Below are 16,420 nucleotides of genomic sequence, written 5' to 3'. Positions count from 1 at the left end.
TTTCAAAAAATAGTGGAAGATGGAAAAACAAAATTTTCTTTTAAACATCATTAGTGAGATAAATATTCGAATTATTATGTGCGAGTTAAATAAAGTGCGTAAGATGAGTGTGTAATAGAGGAATGTGTACTTTAAAAGTGTGCAATCCTTAGATGACAAGACAAAAAAAAAAAAATTATTTATTTATTTTCTTTTATTTTTGGAAATAAAGAAAAATAAATAAAAAATTTATTTAACTATAAGAAATATGAATATAAGATCAGTTAGAAAATACCAAATTTATTCATTTATTTCATTTTATTTTTGGAATTAAATAAAAATAAATAAATAATTTATTTAACCATAAAAAATATTGATATAAGATATGTTAAAAAATAGAAATAACCTTAAATTTATTTACTTATTTCATTTTATTTATTTAAATTAGAAAGTAATTTATTTTAATAGATTAAAATGTGCACAATTGATTTATTACTTTGTTAATTATGGATATATTAAAATTTTCTATTAGACAAAAAATAAATAAAGAAAATAAAATTAAAAAGAGTAATAAATATATATAATTTAGTTATTTAATTTTTTTCATGTAAAAGATAGTCCCACAAAAAACATATAATTGATCAATTTCTTTGTTTAATTGTAAACATATATATATTTTTATTTTTTTATTAAAATAACTAATGGAAAAAAATAAAAGTGGATAATCAATGAAATTTAATTCTTTTTATTATTTTCATATAAAAAATAGTACTAAACAAGGTTTTCAATTTTTATTTTTAAAAATAGTTTTCATTTTTTAATTAAATGTTTTTTCAAAAAAATATATAAAAAATATAAATCATATTACCATTTTTTTAGAAAGTATTTTTTAAAATAGTTTTTTAACATAATTTTTCTTTATTTATAATTTAAAATAGAAAATAATGTTGATTTTTAATTATTTATAAAAAAAATTAAAAATAATGAAAAATCCAAATTGTTAAAATAGAATTATTATGGTTACATGAATAGTGATGCAATAAAGACAAAAAAAAAAAAAAAAAATAGTCTTTTAACATTTTATATCTTTTCTAGGGCCCAACTGGGCAAAACACAATTCTCCTCAAAGAAAAAAAAAAATGCATTTTGTAGAGGTAGAAGTTTCAATGAAGAGTAACCAAAACTGTTTTGAGTAGAGCTAGTGCTGTTAGACATGTGGAAAGCGGTAGGAGGCATTGTCCTCTTTCTGCTTTCTGTTTTGAACCCCTTGTCAGGATTTGTCAGTAATTTCACTTTGAATACCACCCACCACCACTTGCTTCACCATCATCACAGGTAACCACAACCCCAGTTGTGGAAATACCCACAATTTCTACTCCTCCACTGTTGGTTGTTTTTTTTCCCTTTTCTTTTGGGTTTCCATTTTTTTTGTTTTCTATGCAGGAAAGGAGCTGGAACAGGGGGGAAGGCCATGGATCACTGGATTGAGGGCCCAGTGCTAGAGGAATTCACATTTCCATCAAATTCTGCTCCCTTCAATAGCTGTCATGCTTCTACCATTGTTGAGGTTTTCGCAACTCAATTTTCATTTTCATTTACCCTCTGCTTGGGTTCCATGAAAACCCAAAAAAATTGACCTTGATTCAGTGGAGGATTTTCAGGGTTTTGTTTTATTAGCTCCACATTTGCAGAATTTTAATGTATTTTCAGCCCTTTTGGGGTTTGCTCATCAACTCAATGCGGCATTAGGGTTTAAGTATGTGGTTTCAAAGTAAAGAATTTGTGGCTGGTTTGTGGTTTTGTAGGTGGGTAAACTTCATTTTTTGGTGGCTTATTTTGGCGGTACAGCAGAGGGAGCCCCTGATGTGAAAATTTGGTTGCAGACTTACAAGGTAAAAATCCAATCCATCACATTAACTTATGCCTGGCTGTTAAATTCATGGAATTACCATTTAGTTGAGGTTTAAATTCATGTCTCATGTTTCTTCATATTAGTAAGCTGAAATTTGTTTGTCAGGATGGCTTTTGGCACTTCCCCATTCCCATTGATGAAGAGCCAGATGTTCCCATGTGGAACCCTGTACTATTTAAGCTTCCATCTGATGAGTTACTTCTCTTCTATAAAATCGGTCAAGAGGTCCAAAAGTAAATGCTCAACTCTTTACTCCCTCTCATTAGTTGATATTTCTGGTCCAATTTCTTGTTGTGAATGTTTAGTTGACGGTATGTTTCTGGTTGTTTCATTTTTAGACAATTTCATTTGATTTCTCCTAAAAATTGAAGTAATAAACTTGGTAACAATTCCTTAGAATATAGAATTGTTATAGACAGCAAAAGGATCTATATGAGGGGAAAATGTTTCTTTGGAAAAATGTATTATGTTTGGAATATTAGCACATAATAAGGTTAGTTTTAAATGCCAAGGGTAGTTAAGATTTTTGCAACCTTGTGAATTTATGAGTAGCCCTCCAGGCTATAATGCCTAGATATGACAGAGAGCTCCATTTTGGCTTCTGAGTTGTCAGGTGGCTTTCAACTTATGGCTTTGGTGCAATAACTCTCCCAGGTGATGCCTATTAGATAGAATTAATCTTTTGTAGCCTTGGAAGTTGAGGACTTTACTTATCTGGTATTTGACTGCTAGATATCTAGAAGATGGACCACACTGAACTAGTATATTGCATCATGCATTGTTTTGGTGGAGTTGCCACTAGTGATTTTCACTGTTTGGTGGCTTGTAACATATGAGTTTGGGCGCTAGATAGATTCATTATGAGGTTGAGGTCCAATTCATTTGCATCTGGATCTAGATGCCCTCATCGTCCATTTTGTAAAGATGAATGCATGTGTGACCCAATGACAATTGGCTTGATGCCTTACTATTTGGTTTGCAGGATAGGAGGCAAATTAAGGGGTGGAAAACTGGGTATTTCATAAAATTTGTGGTGAAAAAATGAGTTGCTCTCTGCAATTTGATTATTTATGAAAATGTACACTTCTCTGCAGAATTGTGAAATAAGTTTTAATAATTGATATTTCATTGCTGCTGCTAATTGTTGGCTTAATGAAATACAGATGGAGTGGATGCATGAAACGGTCATTTGATGGGGGTGTTACTTGGACAGAAAGAGAACAACTTCCTCCCGGTATATTAGGACCAATTAAGAATAAAGTATACATTTAATCCATTATAAGACATGTTTGTTTATGCAATGGACTGTGAAACTTTATGTTTACTTACAAGATGCTCTTGCCTTATGTTCTGCTCAATCTTCCTCAGCCTATCTTGCTGGAAAATGGGCTTTTGCTTTGTGGATCGTCAGTAGAAAGTTGGAATTCATGGGGAGCATGGATGGAGGTTGTAATGACAACTCAGAGATAGCTCGTAAATCCTAATGATATTAGGGAAGAAATACAATTGATCTTGTAGAGTATCTAACTTGATGTGATTTGTGGCTCATATGGATCAGGTCACGGAAGATTCCGGTAGGTCATGGAGAAAGTATGGCCCCATATTTATTAAAAATGAAACTCTCAGTGTGATTCAACCAGTTCCTTACCAGACTGCGAATGGGACATTGCGTGTTCTATTACGATCCTTTGATGGCATTGATAGAGTTTGTATGTCAGAATCGCATGATGGTGGTCAAAGCTGGGATTATGCAAAACCTACTGCACTCCCCAACCCAAACTCAGGTTGATGTGTGAAACCATGTTATTTGCCTTTTATGTTAGGGTTACATAGGTCTCAAATTTAGATAAATATCTCATATAGTAATTGAAAATAAATTGGATCCATCTTGTTTTTCGCAATACCTGAAATGAATCTCATTATGGTTATCTTCAGTATCTTTTATTGTGTTACTAGAAGTACTTCCATTTTTGGTGTTGACACATTTTCAACAAACCCAATGATATTATTTCCTCACAATAGAAAATTGTTCTCTATTTAAATGCTTTTATACCTTCTTCCTTTCAACACGTCTTTATCAACTTTGTACTATTTCAATTCCAGGTATTGATGGGGTTAAGTTGAGGGATGGGCGGCTGTTACTTGCGTATAACACGATCTCTAGGGAGGTCCTTAAGGTTGCCATATCTGCTGATGATGGAGATTCATGGCAGGAAGTTGTGACATTAGAGGAGAAAACAGGGATGGAATTCTCTTATCCAGCTGTTATCCAGGTTACTGATGGATCTGTTCACATCACCTACACATATAATAGAACACAGATCAAGGTAATCAACTGAGTTTCTGATGTGGGAGATGTATGTTATAAATGCGAGCAAATCATTGACAGCATTTCTTGATATGACATCTAAAATCTTTTAGACATTTGGTTTTGCAGCATGTTGTTCTTCAACTGAATGATACGAAGACAAATCCGTATTGAAAAATCAGAGGAAAGAGTGGTATAATTCTCTTGTTGTGTTGTATCATGTAAGGCCTCATGTATGATTCTGGACTAGGTTTGGTTCCATGTTGTTCTTGGAAGTTATTGACCCCTGCCTTTTGTTTTAGTGGCATCTCTACTTAAGGGGTGGTTCTGGTCATTTGGCGTTTGTTGTCTATTATGTGTATAGATTCCCTTGGTGTTTGTCCCTTTATTTATACCTTTGATTTGATGTTTTTATAGTTCTTTTTGTGTAGTTAAGGATAAAGTTCCACATTTATAGCATTTTCCAATTAGATGGAAGTAGGACACAAATTTAGCAATAGGGTATGTTTATCTTGATTGAAAAGATATCAAATTTGTAAATCTAACAATTCCCACTTTTTTTAATTTTAAAATTATTTTAATTTTGATGTAAATTAAACATCTTTTAATATTTCAATTATTTACGTGTAAGTTAAAAAAAATTATTATTTTTTTTATAAAAATAATGATACTTTTGTAAGAATCTTATTTTTACGTGCAAATAATTAGAACATGATGTTTCTAAAAATGTTTTGGCATCTGGCATTTTTTGTTTAACATTATTTCATTGAAACATACAAATGCATAAATTTTCATGTGTCTACCAATTTAAAGGAGAATTTTAATGTCACAAATTCCAATCAGAGTAACTTTGGTAGGCACAGGCTTGGGAGTAAATACTAGTGTAATGCAAGGCCACCAATGGCTTTCACATCACAAACCAACCACAGAATAAAGGCTGCCATTTTCAAGAGATCTTTGCCTTCTGAGGTGGAAAACTGAATGTTTAAATAATCAATTCCTCGAACGAGATCAAATAAATAGAAATGAAAAGAATTAAGACAAGTGATTTCTTTCTGATCAAACAAACAAAAAAGAAAATGTATTTGTCTCTCAAAACTTACAATTCAGCCTCATTCAAAAAAATGACACTGGAGCCAATGCCATTAACTCATCAACCGGATGATCATTGACTTGTATAATAATTGGGCAAATACTTGAATATTGGGTGACATAATTTTCAGTTCTCTCAAATCCAATGATTGGACGATGCTTCTATACTGAACACATGATTTTCAGGCCTCTCCTTAGAGATCCCATGAAGCCTGAGTTTGAATGATGTCAAAGATATAATTTTAATGCATTCCACTGGCTAAAATCTCCTTAATGACAGTAAAGTTTGATCACAGAATCAGCACCAGCAGTAAATAACCAGGGTTGCCTTGGATGGAACTTGCAGTCCATTACTCCTGCAGTCAAGCACAATCAATGACAACATTAACTTACCATTGCATGACAATTTTCCTTTTTTAATAAGAATATATCTGCCTCACTACACTACATTGACCTGGTATACATATCTAAGAAATGCTTGGACAAATGAGGTTAGCACAGATTAGTCCAAAAAAGATGGTGTATCCGTACAGGTCAAAATGGTTAGGACATGCTCACTACAGATCATGGAGGTGAAAAAATCCCCTACAAAAGAAAACAAATGTCTTGCTCCATGCTTGGCCAACGCACTTGCCACATAATTGCCAATAATTCCAGCAGAAGGAACATCCTGACTTTGAAGAAATATTAATAATTTGGTGCAACCACCCATCAAACTTCCATGATCATTTTTCTTTCTTAGTCACCCATGATATGTCAAAAGAAAAATCTTTTTTTTTTTAAATGGGTATGTCAATAGCAAAATCTCCTACTAAAAAATAAAAGAAATCCAAAGCTTTCACCCGCAACAATAAAAGGGCTAGAATCCTAGTTTCAATGGCTATACCCTGTTCTAAGGAATACTCTTTACCACCACGCCAAAATGGTCTTTAAGCAACCCTCCAATCTAAGTTGCCTTTGATTTAAAGAAAAAGTACTCATTCAGATTTAGTTAACTATTGGAGGTAAAGATAGCAATGCACAATGAATCCTGCCATGAGAAAGTTCCCTAAAACCCTAAAAAAATATGATCAACGTCTCCCCACCCCCTTTAGGTGCAACACCAAGAATCCCAACAAGTTTGAAGAGCCTACACCACAATGCCAAGACTAGGGGACAATGTAAAAAGTCATGATCAACAAAACCCCATTCCCCCTAAATGTGATGCACCACTTGTGGATTAAGAGCTTTGAAAGGCTTCCTTGCTTTGGGCAAAGTTAGCATTGACCTTCTTAAGCCCAATGAAAAACCTTCATTTTTGGTAGTGTCTTTGATTTCCAATGAAGTTTGTAAGCATAAAAGGAACCGAGTTGTCAGAATTAGAGATAGCATCAAAGAAGGAACTAATTAAGAACAATCTTATGGATGTCATTAACTAAACCCTCATATATTTACCTATCAAAAAATAAAAATAATTAACTAATCCCTCATATTAGGAAAACCGGCTGATAGATACACATGCACTAAAGCAGAAATAAGTAGAGCTAGTTCCTCAATTCCCCAGTCAAGAGATTCTAAGACAGAGATAGGATGGAGGAAACTAGCCTTGAAGAAATAACATAGTTGCTTTGGGGGAGTTTGGTCAAGCTTAATACTTAATGATTTAGAATAACTTTAAGTTAAATTATGCATAAGTTATTGTCATATTAAGTAAAGTTGATTTGCCAAGGTCAGTTTTAATTAAGTGGTAATATAAAGTTATTTTACCAAACACATTTAATGTGTTTAATAACTTTAATCAAGTCATATTAAGTCATTAAATTGATTTCCCAAACACCCTTTTAGTCTCAATATCTTATAGAGATATGGAACAATAGAAGGTTTATTATCTCATTAAAGATATTCCCATAAGCAAATGTTTCTATCATTGCCAATAAAACAGTAAGTCAAGAAAACTTTAAGGAGGTTGCCCAATAACCCTCCAAGGGCACCTGACCACCTGACAACAAAGGTGGCATCGCCCATTCATGAAACATAATGTACAAATACTTGAACTAATCTAGAGCCATAAACCATTGTTCTCCTTGAGAAACCTCCATCAACTACTTCCCTAAAAGGGCTTTATTCCCCAAGGATATCTCCTAATGCCACATTCCCTTTTGGGCTCTCACACCTAGTTCTAACCCACAAGGTGATCTCTTCTATTCTCCAACATCCGACCAAATAAAAGCTCTTCACAGCCTCTCAATACCAAAAGCTACTTGATCAAAATTTTGAACAAAGATAGGAAATACAAAGGGATGAGGAATAAACAAATTACAAGAGTGACTCGACCACCTAGATACGAGTAGGCTTTCTTCTAGTCATCCAACTGTTGAGAAATCCTCTCGAAAATGAGTCCTAGAAAGATACAGCTCTAGGTTTCGCCCCTAAAGGAAGACCCAAGTAAGAGAGGGGCTCGTCATACACCTTGCTGTCTAAAAAGAAAGTGAGAACTTGACCTTTACTACTAGTCTGACACCCCTACAACCTAAAATGGTGGCCAAACCAATGACTTCAGGTTGACTAATATTGACACCCAAATGGATACTCTTACCTAAATTTACCATACAGGCAAATCATCTGACTAATTAGAAGTCGATACCAATATTTGCATTTAACTCTCTTATGTTTTATGATACATAAAAACCATCATTTTTACATTGATGATTATTTATTAATTCATTGTTGTTAGGTACCTTAGTTGGAGGCACGGGTGATATCAGATGCTAGTATTAGAAAGGAATAAATATAAATTCAAAGCACTAAACACTCAGCAATAACAGAAAAACAATAAAGAATAAATTCAAAGGACTAACCTCTTCCATTTGTGCTGGAATGCCCTCTAAGAATTTCCAAGGGAACAATAAGAGGATTCTGATTAAGATCAGAGTAAACCATGCCATGAAAAACATATGCAGTACAATCATCAGAGCATGTTGCAAAGAGCGGGTATGAATGATGGAAAGCCACATTGGTAATGTCTTTAGGGTGACACCTGAGAATTTCCAAATCACACAGGAGAAAATAATATCACATAAGAAAAACAAGGTTAAAAAAAGAACAAAACACTCTTGCAGGCTATGGAAATGTGATCCATGAATGTATATATACAGATATGTGATGTGCATATATGCAGGTGAGCTATCCCCTATCATGATTCTTTCCTCTGTGTTAATGGTCAAACTCTCAGTTTCAAGTTCACAATTTTTATATTATAACTAATTATTTTTCATCTATTGCGAAATTAAATTATGAGATTCACCTAAAAATTTACAGATTCAACATCTTTGAAGTTCAAATTTGAAAAGCCACACAACATTAAAGAGAAACAAAACAAAACAAAACAAAAACTTCTTTTTGTTTATTCTTTCCCCTTTTTCTGCAAAAAGAAGCATGACATACTTGAGAATCCTGTAAGGTTGAGATGAAAGGTCCATGTCAAACCAACACAACTTTCCCTCTCTGCTCCCGACAATTACATTATCACCTGCATAGAAGGGACATTTCAGATATGTTTGGCAGATAATTGACACAAAGGAAACCTCATAACTTCTCCTACATATGATTAAATGAAGAAAAGTAATACTACTAACTTTCATCTACCAAATTTAAAAAATAAAAAAATTAGAAGGAAAAAAAAAACATGAAAATGAATTAAGAAACATACCAGCAGGATGAACTGCAATTGAAGACACCTCACGGAGCCCAGTCTCAAGCTTCTTAACGAGCTTCTGCTTCAATAAGTCATATACTCGAACATTCTTCTTTGTTGAAATGAAGAAGATCGAACGCGTTGGATGAAAAATTGATGAAACTGGAAGGCCATGCAACTTGAATGGAATTCTTTGGGTAAGCTTCTTAGAGAGCTGGTGAATAAGTATTGCTCTAGATTCACGTAATTCCCAAGTCAAGAAAAGTAAATATGAATTCTTTACTTTCAGCCATCACTCATCCACTTAACTATATTCCAGAAAAGAGAAAGCCATGCAGATATAATCTGACAACGAATGTTTACAGATACACAAGGAGCTTTTGTGAAAAAATCATTCCAATCAAAGACAATGCATAATAGCGTATAAAAAAAGTATATATGCCACTAAATCTCACATGCTACTCCTTTCTTATAGATGGGGCATCCTAGCATTAAGTTAAAGTAACATCCATCCCCTCACAGCAAATATGAGAGCAATTTAAAGGGAATATTAATGCGTTCACAGTAATAAATAAACAAATAAATAAAGGTGAATGTGCCCAAAACTCCCACTTAATGCTTGTAAACCATTCAATAATAGAAACAAAATAAAATCATTAAAAGGATATCAGCTGGCATTACTGTTGACAAGTAGTCTCCTTTGCGGTGCCATTCTACTGAAGAAACAGTCTATGAGAGCACACAAAATTGAGTAGTTAAATTCTTAATAGCAAGGCTAACTTAACTTCAGTCCAGCACGTTGAAAAAAAAAATAACTGCAAAAAGGATTAAAATAAAGGAATAAAAAAATAAAAAACACAATATACCTTAAAATGCTTTAGCCTGATCCCACCATGCTTATCATCTTGAACCCAGCTCACAATGGATGTGGTGTTGCCTATGCACACAGAATACATTAAAGAGGTCAAATACTGTTATTTTATTTTTAAAAATTTTGATACGTAAAATTTTTTTAACATTGAACCTCCCATATCCCCAACAAAACCTCTTGCACTTGAGTCAAGCCTAAGGGTTAGGGTTAAATAACATTCATTTTATATAGAACAATAGAAATGACAGCTATATTACACTGACCAGTGTCATCCATTGAACCAGGTGTCTCAATGCGAAGAAGTTGTTCAATATTTTTTTGTTCTTCATCATTCCCCAATCCAGTGTTCAAAAGAAGCACATCTTGTCCCCTGTGCATTTGTTAATTTTCATTCAAAATGAACAAGATCTCCTCAGAATAAAGAAGGAAAGATCCAAAAACTCAAAAAAGGAAAGCAGACAGCCTTACGAGGAGACGGCCAAAATATGAAGCCCGGGCAAAGGATTCCATGCCACGTAATGGACAGCTTCACCAATCTCCCAGACTCGACGGCATCTACCAGTTTCAACCTCCCAAACACGTACAGATCCATCAATTGAACCTTTGCAGATTAGAGGACATGATAAGATACACCTTCAACAATTCCTAAGCTTCCTCACAACTAACAATGTAATAAAGGTATAAGATTAGAATCCTTACCAGAAGCAATCCATTGTCCTGATGCTTCAGTAGCAATTGACATAACTGCACCCTTGTGACCTTTATACTCGAGATAGCATGTTACTGGGTAAGGCTTAAGATCTTTTCGACTAGGTAGTTTGGGCTTCAAAGATTCGGGATCAATATTGATCTAGAATAATAAAAAAGCATGTTTTGTTAATTTGATTATTCCAGATCTTATGAGAGAAACATTATATTTGACATTCAACCAGCACTCAAATTTATTTTTCTCCAATCTGGCTCACTTACACGTTTCTTCCGGGCTCTAGGACATAAATATAGGTCCAAACAGCGATCAAATGATTCCTTGACCGCATTCTCATATGCAGGGACACTTCTTAGAGACAAAAACCTAGGAAAATACATATTGATTAGGATATTAGATGCTCAACTAGCAACCAAGTAAAGCTTGTGAGCATTAAGTAAAGGATGGACAAACAATGTATTACCTTCTTGGAATAAATTTAGGGCGGTCTTCCTCATACATAAGCTGATAAGAATTAATCTCTTCTTGTGTTGGGATGTATTCTAAAGAAGGATTATATGACTCCTCGTGGCCTGAAAGCAAATAGTTGCTTGAAAATCAAAATCAAATAATTCACATGAGAAAAAAAAAGGAAATCATCAATTGTAACAATTTTTATAGCAACAGGTTATGATAAGAGCCTATACCTGGCAGCTTCGACTTTGGGGCAGGAATATAAGCTAACCCATGGCCAGCCTTTTCTGTTGAGCTGGAATCATCTCCCCACAAATGATAAACACGTGGTTCTTCTTTTGGCTTGTCAAACTTTATTAATCCCTTTCTAATTGCTCTAACATATTCAACAACCTACAATTCAAAGGAGAACAGCAGACCATAAACCAAGCAATTATCTTTGACCTTCAACCACTATTTAATATAAAAGTGAACTACATTAATGAAGATTACTCCAAGGAAGTAGAAAACAAACAGATGTACATGCCCCAAATGGCAGTCCTAGAAGAAAAGGTCAACATTATAAAAATGAAAATGCAGCCCTTTGACACATGCTGAACATGAACATCAGATACATGTTGCCACAGCATAAAAATCGTTAAATAACTGGGGTCCTTGTTACTTAGAAACAAGAAACAATGGCAATAAGGAAATAATTAGTTTAATACTCTCCTTGAAGGACCTTACATTCATTGAGAAATGTCAACTTTTATATCAAAAATGTAATTATACACGGCAGTTTCTGAATAGTGTCTTCAATGAGGCCACACCAATCAGGTTATATACCAATAGAACGATGGAACCAGAAAGAATAATGAAAGAAATAATATATAAGAAGGGACAAAAAAGACAACACTTTATAAACCAATTATTCATCAACATTATCTGAAAGCCCTAAGCTTGAGAATATTTACCTTTTTACTTTCCCATTTTGAAGGAATGAACCGCCTCTTTGGTTCTGGTGCATTGGACAGTGGATGCTTAGCATCATCCCATTTAAACCAGTCAACATAAGGCTGCATTCAAGCATGCGGAAATTAACTTAGGGCACAAAATGAAGAACAGAATCTGTAAAAGAATAATTAAGGCTGAGATTGAAAATATCAGGCTTGTTAAAATTCTTTTTGAAGATATGAAGGAGTTAGATTCCCAAAAACAGTTGTTACAAAATCAATCTTCTTTTCCTTACAGATTCCAAAGTTTTTCCCCAGAAAATAAATTTTGGATGTCAAAAGTTTTTTTTCCCAGTGGTAAATGATGAATAATACATAATAACTTTTCCTCATAGTTATAGTGAATCATCCACAGAGGAAAAAAAAAGCCTTAGCAAAAAATGATTTCCCACAAAATCCTTCTGGGAACTATTTCTGTTGAAATAATAGGAACCTATAAGAAGATGACAGCAATAAAAAAACCAATGACCATGAAATGAGAGGGAATTACAGACCGCATATGGATCAAATTCAGCATGTGGTGCCTTTCCTTTGAGCAATCTACGTATTAATCTAGTTTCACGTTTTGTTAACTCCACTTCCTCATCATTATACTCATCATAAATTTTGCGCCTGAATACATGCACATAAAACATATTAATACTGCATAAATAAATATAAAATGATAAAATAAGAATAGTGCAAAATGATATAACAACTAGAAAAGAAATAATAATCTGCAGAATTTTATCAGAGTTGTACAATTGTTGAAATTTAAGCACATTACATAACCAGAGTAACAACACTCAGAAATCCATATCTTCTTAGAGAAAGAATAACCTGGTTGAAGAGTAATGATCACACGCCTATAATGCATCGTATGTTTTATAATAGCTACCGTTTTTCTACCTCTCATTTCCATATCAATTATTTTGACATTAAAGAAGAGTGACACAATGTTTTCTTCCTATCCTATTCAATATTGAACCAAAATGAGAAATATATCGACTCTTCTCCAATAGCTAGACACTTTTGCCTCTAGATACTGCACATTTTATTTCACACATAAGCCAAATTTCTTCACTATGAGTTAATAGTCTCAACTGTCAATAAGAGTGCCAGTTTTAACTAATGATATGTTGAGATATAAATCTAGCATACCAATTCATTATACGGTGAGAAACCTAATGTAGGAACAAGTCAAAGGTCTAACTGTGTTTGTCCTATATCCAATTTGCAATTTTAATTTTCACTTACATAAGAATTATACATCATAAGATTGAAATAAAAGAAATGCATTAGAAACCTTAAAATCAAGCATCAAGTAAATCACATAGAGCTAAAAGACTACAGCCTAGATTAGAAACTGAAAAATGAGTAAATTCTCAACATTCCATAAACATAATAAAAGAAAAATGACTCTAAACAGGAGTTCTGTTTAAGAAGATACTTTTTTTAACAGGTAAAGAAAGGTATGTATAAATTGATGACAGAAAATAATAACAAGTAAAGTACACAAGACGTATACATGAGGCACCTTAAAGAAAGGCCTTGAAAGAGAAGCCACAAAAAACCACCCTCACCCTCACAATTTACAAAATCAATCAAAGGCATCGATCCTTCTCTTATGCACATGCTAACCCAAGCTGAAAGATTACATTCTGTTGAAGAAGATACTTAGATAGCTTGACAAGCAACAATACAATCAGTCGATATTTCTAGCCCTTAAATAGCCAGCTCAATGCTGCCATAAAAATAGGGTGGGAAAACTATTCCCACCATTAAGATTCTCATGTGAAGAAGTATATCACTACAATAGATAACCCACCAGCCCTTGAGGCCTAACTCAAGTCATAAATGGTTGGGGAGGATTTGTGGGAGTTTCTAGGTTCAAGTTCCCAATGGCGACAAAAATTTACCTATCAAAAAAAGAAAGAAAGAAAGAAAACCCACCAATTCTTTGAGTCATCAGCACTCGCTAGAAAAGAATCAAGTTTATCTTGTCTAACTTTCTTCTTTATCTTCTTCCCAGAAATGTCATATCCAACATGCTCCTCATCTTTATACCATTCCAGGGGAACATCTCCAATTGTATTTCGAGGAGCCACCTATTAAAACCAAAAAAGAAGAAGAAGAAGAAACAGAACTCAATTATAACCAAGCAACAACACCTAAATAACATCATGACACATTTAGCCACTAAGACAGGAAAAGGAAAAAAAACCCAGATTTTTTACATTTGTACTTTTTTTTTGTATTAGAAATAAACAATTCGATGCATTCAATTTTTTTAAGTACAAGCATAAGATGAGAAATCCTTCCAAAAATACAAAGGATGATTAATAAAGGAAGGGAGTAATACCTAACAAGAAGATCGAGATAGCTATATAGATCAAGGATAAAATAAGAACATGTATAAAATAAAGAAACAGTGTACAACTCAAGGCATACAAAAAACCTTTTGCTTGAATGTTTTGCTAATCAATCTGCAAGATGAGAGGAGCAAATAAGGAAAAACCCAGGAAAACTTGAAATCTTACTACGATAACTTCATCCCAACCCGTTAGTAGATTCCAAGTTCTGTTTTTTTCATGTGCTTTTGCTCACAAATGATGGAGCATTAGGTTTTATTATCAAGATACAAAAATGAAACAGACCTCATCTTCAGATGAATCACTCTCTTCAATTCCTTGATGAGATTCGCTGCTCCCACCCTCATTTTCTTCACTAGGGTCATTATGCAAACTATCATCTCCATCTGCACTAACATAGTCCTGCCATAGTTACATAGAACAATATTAAAATATGGCCAAACACAAAATCACCAGACCTTTATGCATAAAATGGATGTTGAGAAGCTGATCAGGAGCAGAAAAGCAACAAACTAATGCTTTAAAGCCTAATGCCATTCACAGAATGACCAGAATAGGAATGGTACACCCTTTTTTAAAGGCAAGAAAGAGTCGAGGAGATGTTCTCAAGGGTTTGGAGTCCAACGAATGGAAGTCCTCTAAACTGCAAGTAATCAAAGACTTGAGTTTAGGAGAGGATGCTCGTCATAATTCAATGTCCATCCCAGACGATGAATACTTGAGAAGGGAATAAATTCTTATCCCCGGGTCTCATTCCCACTCAACAAACAAAAACAACAGGGCTTACATGGTTGTTGAGAAAATGCAGGCGACTAGAATAAATTACATTCTTGAATTGGGGAGTATTATTCACAAACCCAGAAAAACTAAATGCTCAACCCTTATGACAACCAACAAGAAATCTAAAGGTAATTACCATGTACCTCGTCTTCTGAGAGGACAGGTCCATCTGATTCTGATTCCGTCAGTTCTTCTTCATCTCCAGAAAAACCCTAAACGAAAACAATAAACCCAGCCGATTGCAGGCAAAATTCCATTAAGAAATAATAATAATAGATAGCAACAGCAGAAACCGAGACTAGAACTATAATGCAGTAGATAGCAACAGATGACTCTAGGGCAGAAAATAAATAGAAGAATTAATAAAACGTTTGGTTGCACAGAGAAAAGGTAGAAAATAATTGAAAAACGAGGGTTTTAAGTTTTTAAATTTTTCATTCAGCTCAATAAGTGCATGGAAGCGTTCACAAGTCCCAAGAGGGCGAGGGGGGCAACTACCGTCGTCCCGCTTCGACGACGAAGAAAGAGGCCAACAAAGACGATGAATAGTAAGTGTGCTTAGCAAGGACCTCAAACAAACTTTTATCATTATCTTGGTAGTCAAATTACAAAACAGAAAACTGTTCCTTAGTTTTCCCAGCAACCAAACAGTCGAAAAAATCATCCCGAGAAAAAAGACCAAAAATAAAAACGAAAAGAGGAAGATGAGAAATAGAAGAATAAATTATAGTGATCATGAATGAAATTTAGGAAGAAACGCTCGATAATTACCTGATGAAGCTGTTTATCACCAACATTCTCTTCCTGTTGATGTTTTGAACTCTCATCCATCTTCTTCTCCTTCTCCTTTTTCTTCTTGTTCAGTGAGTCCAACCGAGGAGTCTCTCTCTTCGCCATCTGTGTTTCCCTCTACGCGGAGGCTGAGGGAGAAGGTCCGTTGTGTTGTGGGCGGTTGAAGACTCGGAAGTAGAGGGTTTTGAAGCAGACTAGGGTTTTGAGTACCTGTATTGCTTGGTGGGCCGCGCCGCCTTGGGCTCTCCCCATGGTGTGTTCTGGTTCGGGCCTTTGGGCGGCCCAATCCGCTTGAGGATTTGGATAATAGGGTTTAAGGGTGGATATTTAGTGAAGGAGATGAAATCATGAAGGCCCAATCCTTGGTAATTTTTATGGTTTTAAATAAATAGGTCAAGGCATAACAACATGTTTTATATTTACATTTTCCATGGTTTTAAAAAACATTTTCTTGTTTTAGCAAATGGCCAGATTAATTTTTATCTACCAAGGATTCCATATTGCCCCATAA

The 16,420-nt window shown here is 34.3% G+C and overlaps 2 protein-coding genes across 3 annotated transcripts; one reads left to right on the top strand and one right to left on the bottom strand.

The window, feature by feature from the left end:
* The first annotated feature begins 1,150 nt into the window (after nt 1-1,150).
* On the top strand, nt 1,151-4,649 carry LOC117919101. The gene is made up of 9 exons (XM_034836175.1): nt 1,151-1,314; nt 1,423-1,546; nt 1,785-1,871; nt 1,997-2,124; nt 3,055-3,151; nt 3,260-3,337; nt 3,450-3,675; nt 3,995-4,218; nt 4,329-4,649. Exons 1-9 carry the CDS (start codon nt 1,193-1,195, stop codon nt 4,371-4,373), a joined length of 1,131 nt encoding a protein of 376 aa, XP_034692066.1. The 5' UTR covers nt 1,151-1,192; the 3' UTR covers nt 4,374-4,649.
* A 493-nt stretch (nt 4,650-5,142) lies between these two features.
* Nucleotides 5,143-16,071, bottom strand: LOC117918688 (ribosome biogenesis protein BOP1 homolog). 2 transcript variants are annotated; one of them, XM_034835517.1, is made up of 18 exons: nt 15,889-16,071; nt 15,261-15,329; nt 14,623-14,739; nt 13,919-14,073; nt 12,481-12,598; nt 11,948-12,049; nt 11,228-11,387; nt 11,005-11,113; nt 10,805-10,907; nt 10,535-10,685; nt 10,304-10,436; nt 10,099-10,205; nt 9,831-9,901; nt 9,633-9,693; nt 8,980-9,207; nt 8,715-8,799; nt 8,129-8,307; nt 5,143-5,647 (listed from the first exon to the last, which is right to left on the bottom strand). In XM_034835517.1, exons 1-18 carry the CDS (start codon nt 16,012-16,014, stop codon nt 5,562-5,564), a joined length of 2,160 nt encoding a protein of 719 aa, XP_034691408.1. In that variant the 5' UTR covers nt 16,015-16,071; the 3' UTR covers nt 5,143-5,561. The 2 variants fall into 2 exon arrangements, with proteins under 2 accessions (XP_034691408.1, XP_034691409.1); XM_034835518.1 differs by having other exon boundaries at nt 15,254-15,329; nt 15,889-15,975.
* Nucleotides 16,072-16,420: the final 349 nt, after the last annotated feature.

The sequence above is a fragment of the Vitis riparia genome, chromosome 7, assembly GCF_004353265.1.
Source record: "Vitis riparia cultivar Riparia Gloire de Montpellier isolate 1030 chromosome 7, EGFV_Vit.rip_1.0, whole genome shotgun sequence".
NCBI classification, from domain to species: Eukaryota; Viridiplantae; Streptophyta; class Magnoliopsida; order Vitales; family Vitaceae; genus Vitis; species Vitis riparia.
The sequence above is the reverse complement of the archived record's forward strand: the minus strand, read 5'-3'. Positions and strand labels throughout refer to the sequence as shown.

Excerpts from the sequence above, each read along its gene's own strand:
- LOC117918688 (XM_034835517.1), bottom strand. The coding sequence starts at position 16,014 with ATGGCGAAGAGAGAGACTCCTCGGTTGGACTCACTGAACAAGAAGAAA. Across the intron at positions 9,208-9,632 it reads GTCAACAGTAATGCCAGCTG|GTGAATCTAGAGCAATACTT; the intron begins ATATCCTTTTAA and ends CTTGGGAATTAC. Across the intron at positions 8,308-8,714 it reads CAACCTTACAGGATTCTCAA|GTGTCACCCTAAAGACATTA; the intron begins GTATGTCATGCT and ends GGAAATTCTCAG.
- LOC117919101 (XM_034836175.1), top strand. The coding sequence starts at position 1,193 with ATGTGGAAAGCGGTAGGAGGCATTGTCCTCTTTCTGCTTTCTGTTTTG. Across the intron at positions 1,315-1,422 it reads TTGCTTCACCATCATCACAG|GAAAGGAGCTGGAACAGGGG; the intron begins GTAACCACAACC and ends TTTTCTATGCAG. Across the intron at positions 1,547-1,784 it reads ATGCTTCTACCATTGTTGAG|GTGGGTAAACTTCATTTTTT; the intron begins GTTTTCGCAACT and ends GTGGTTTTGTAG.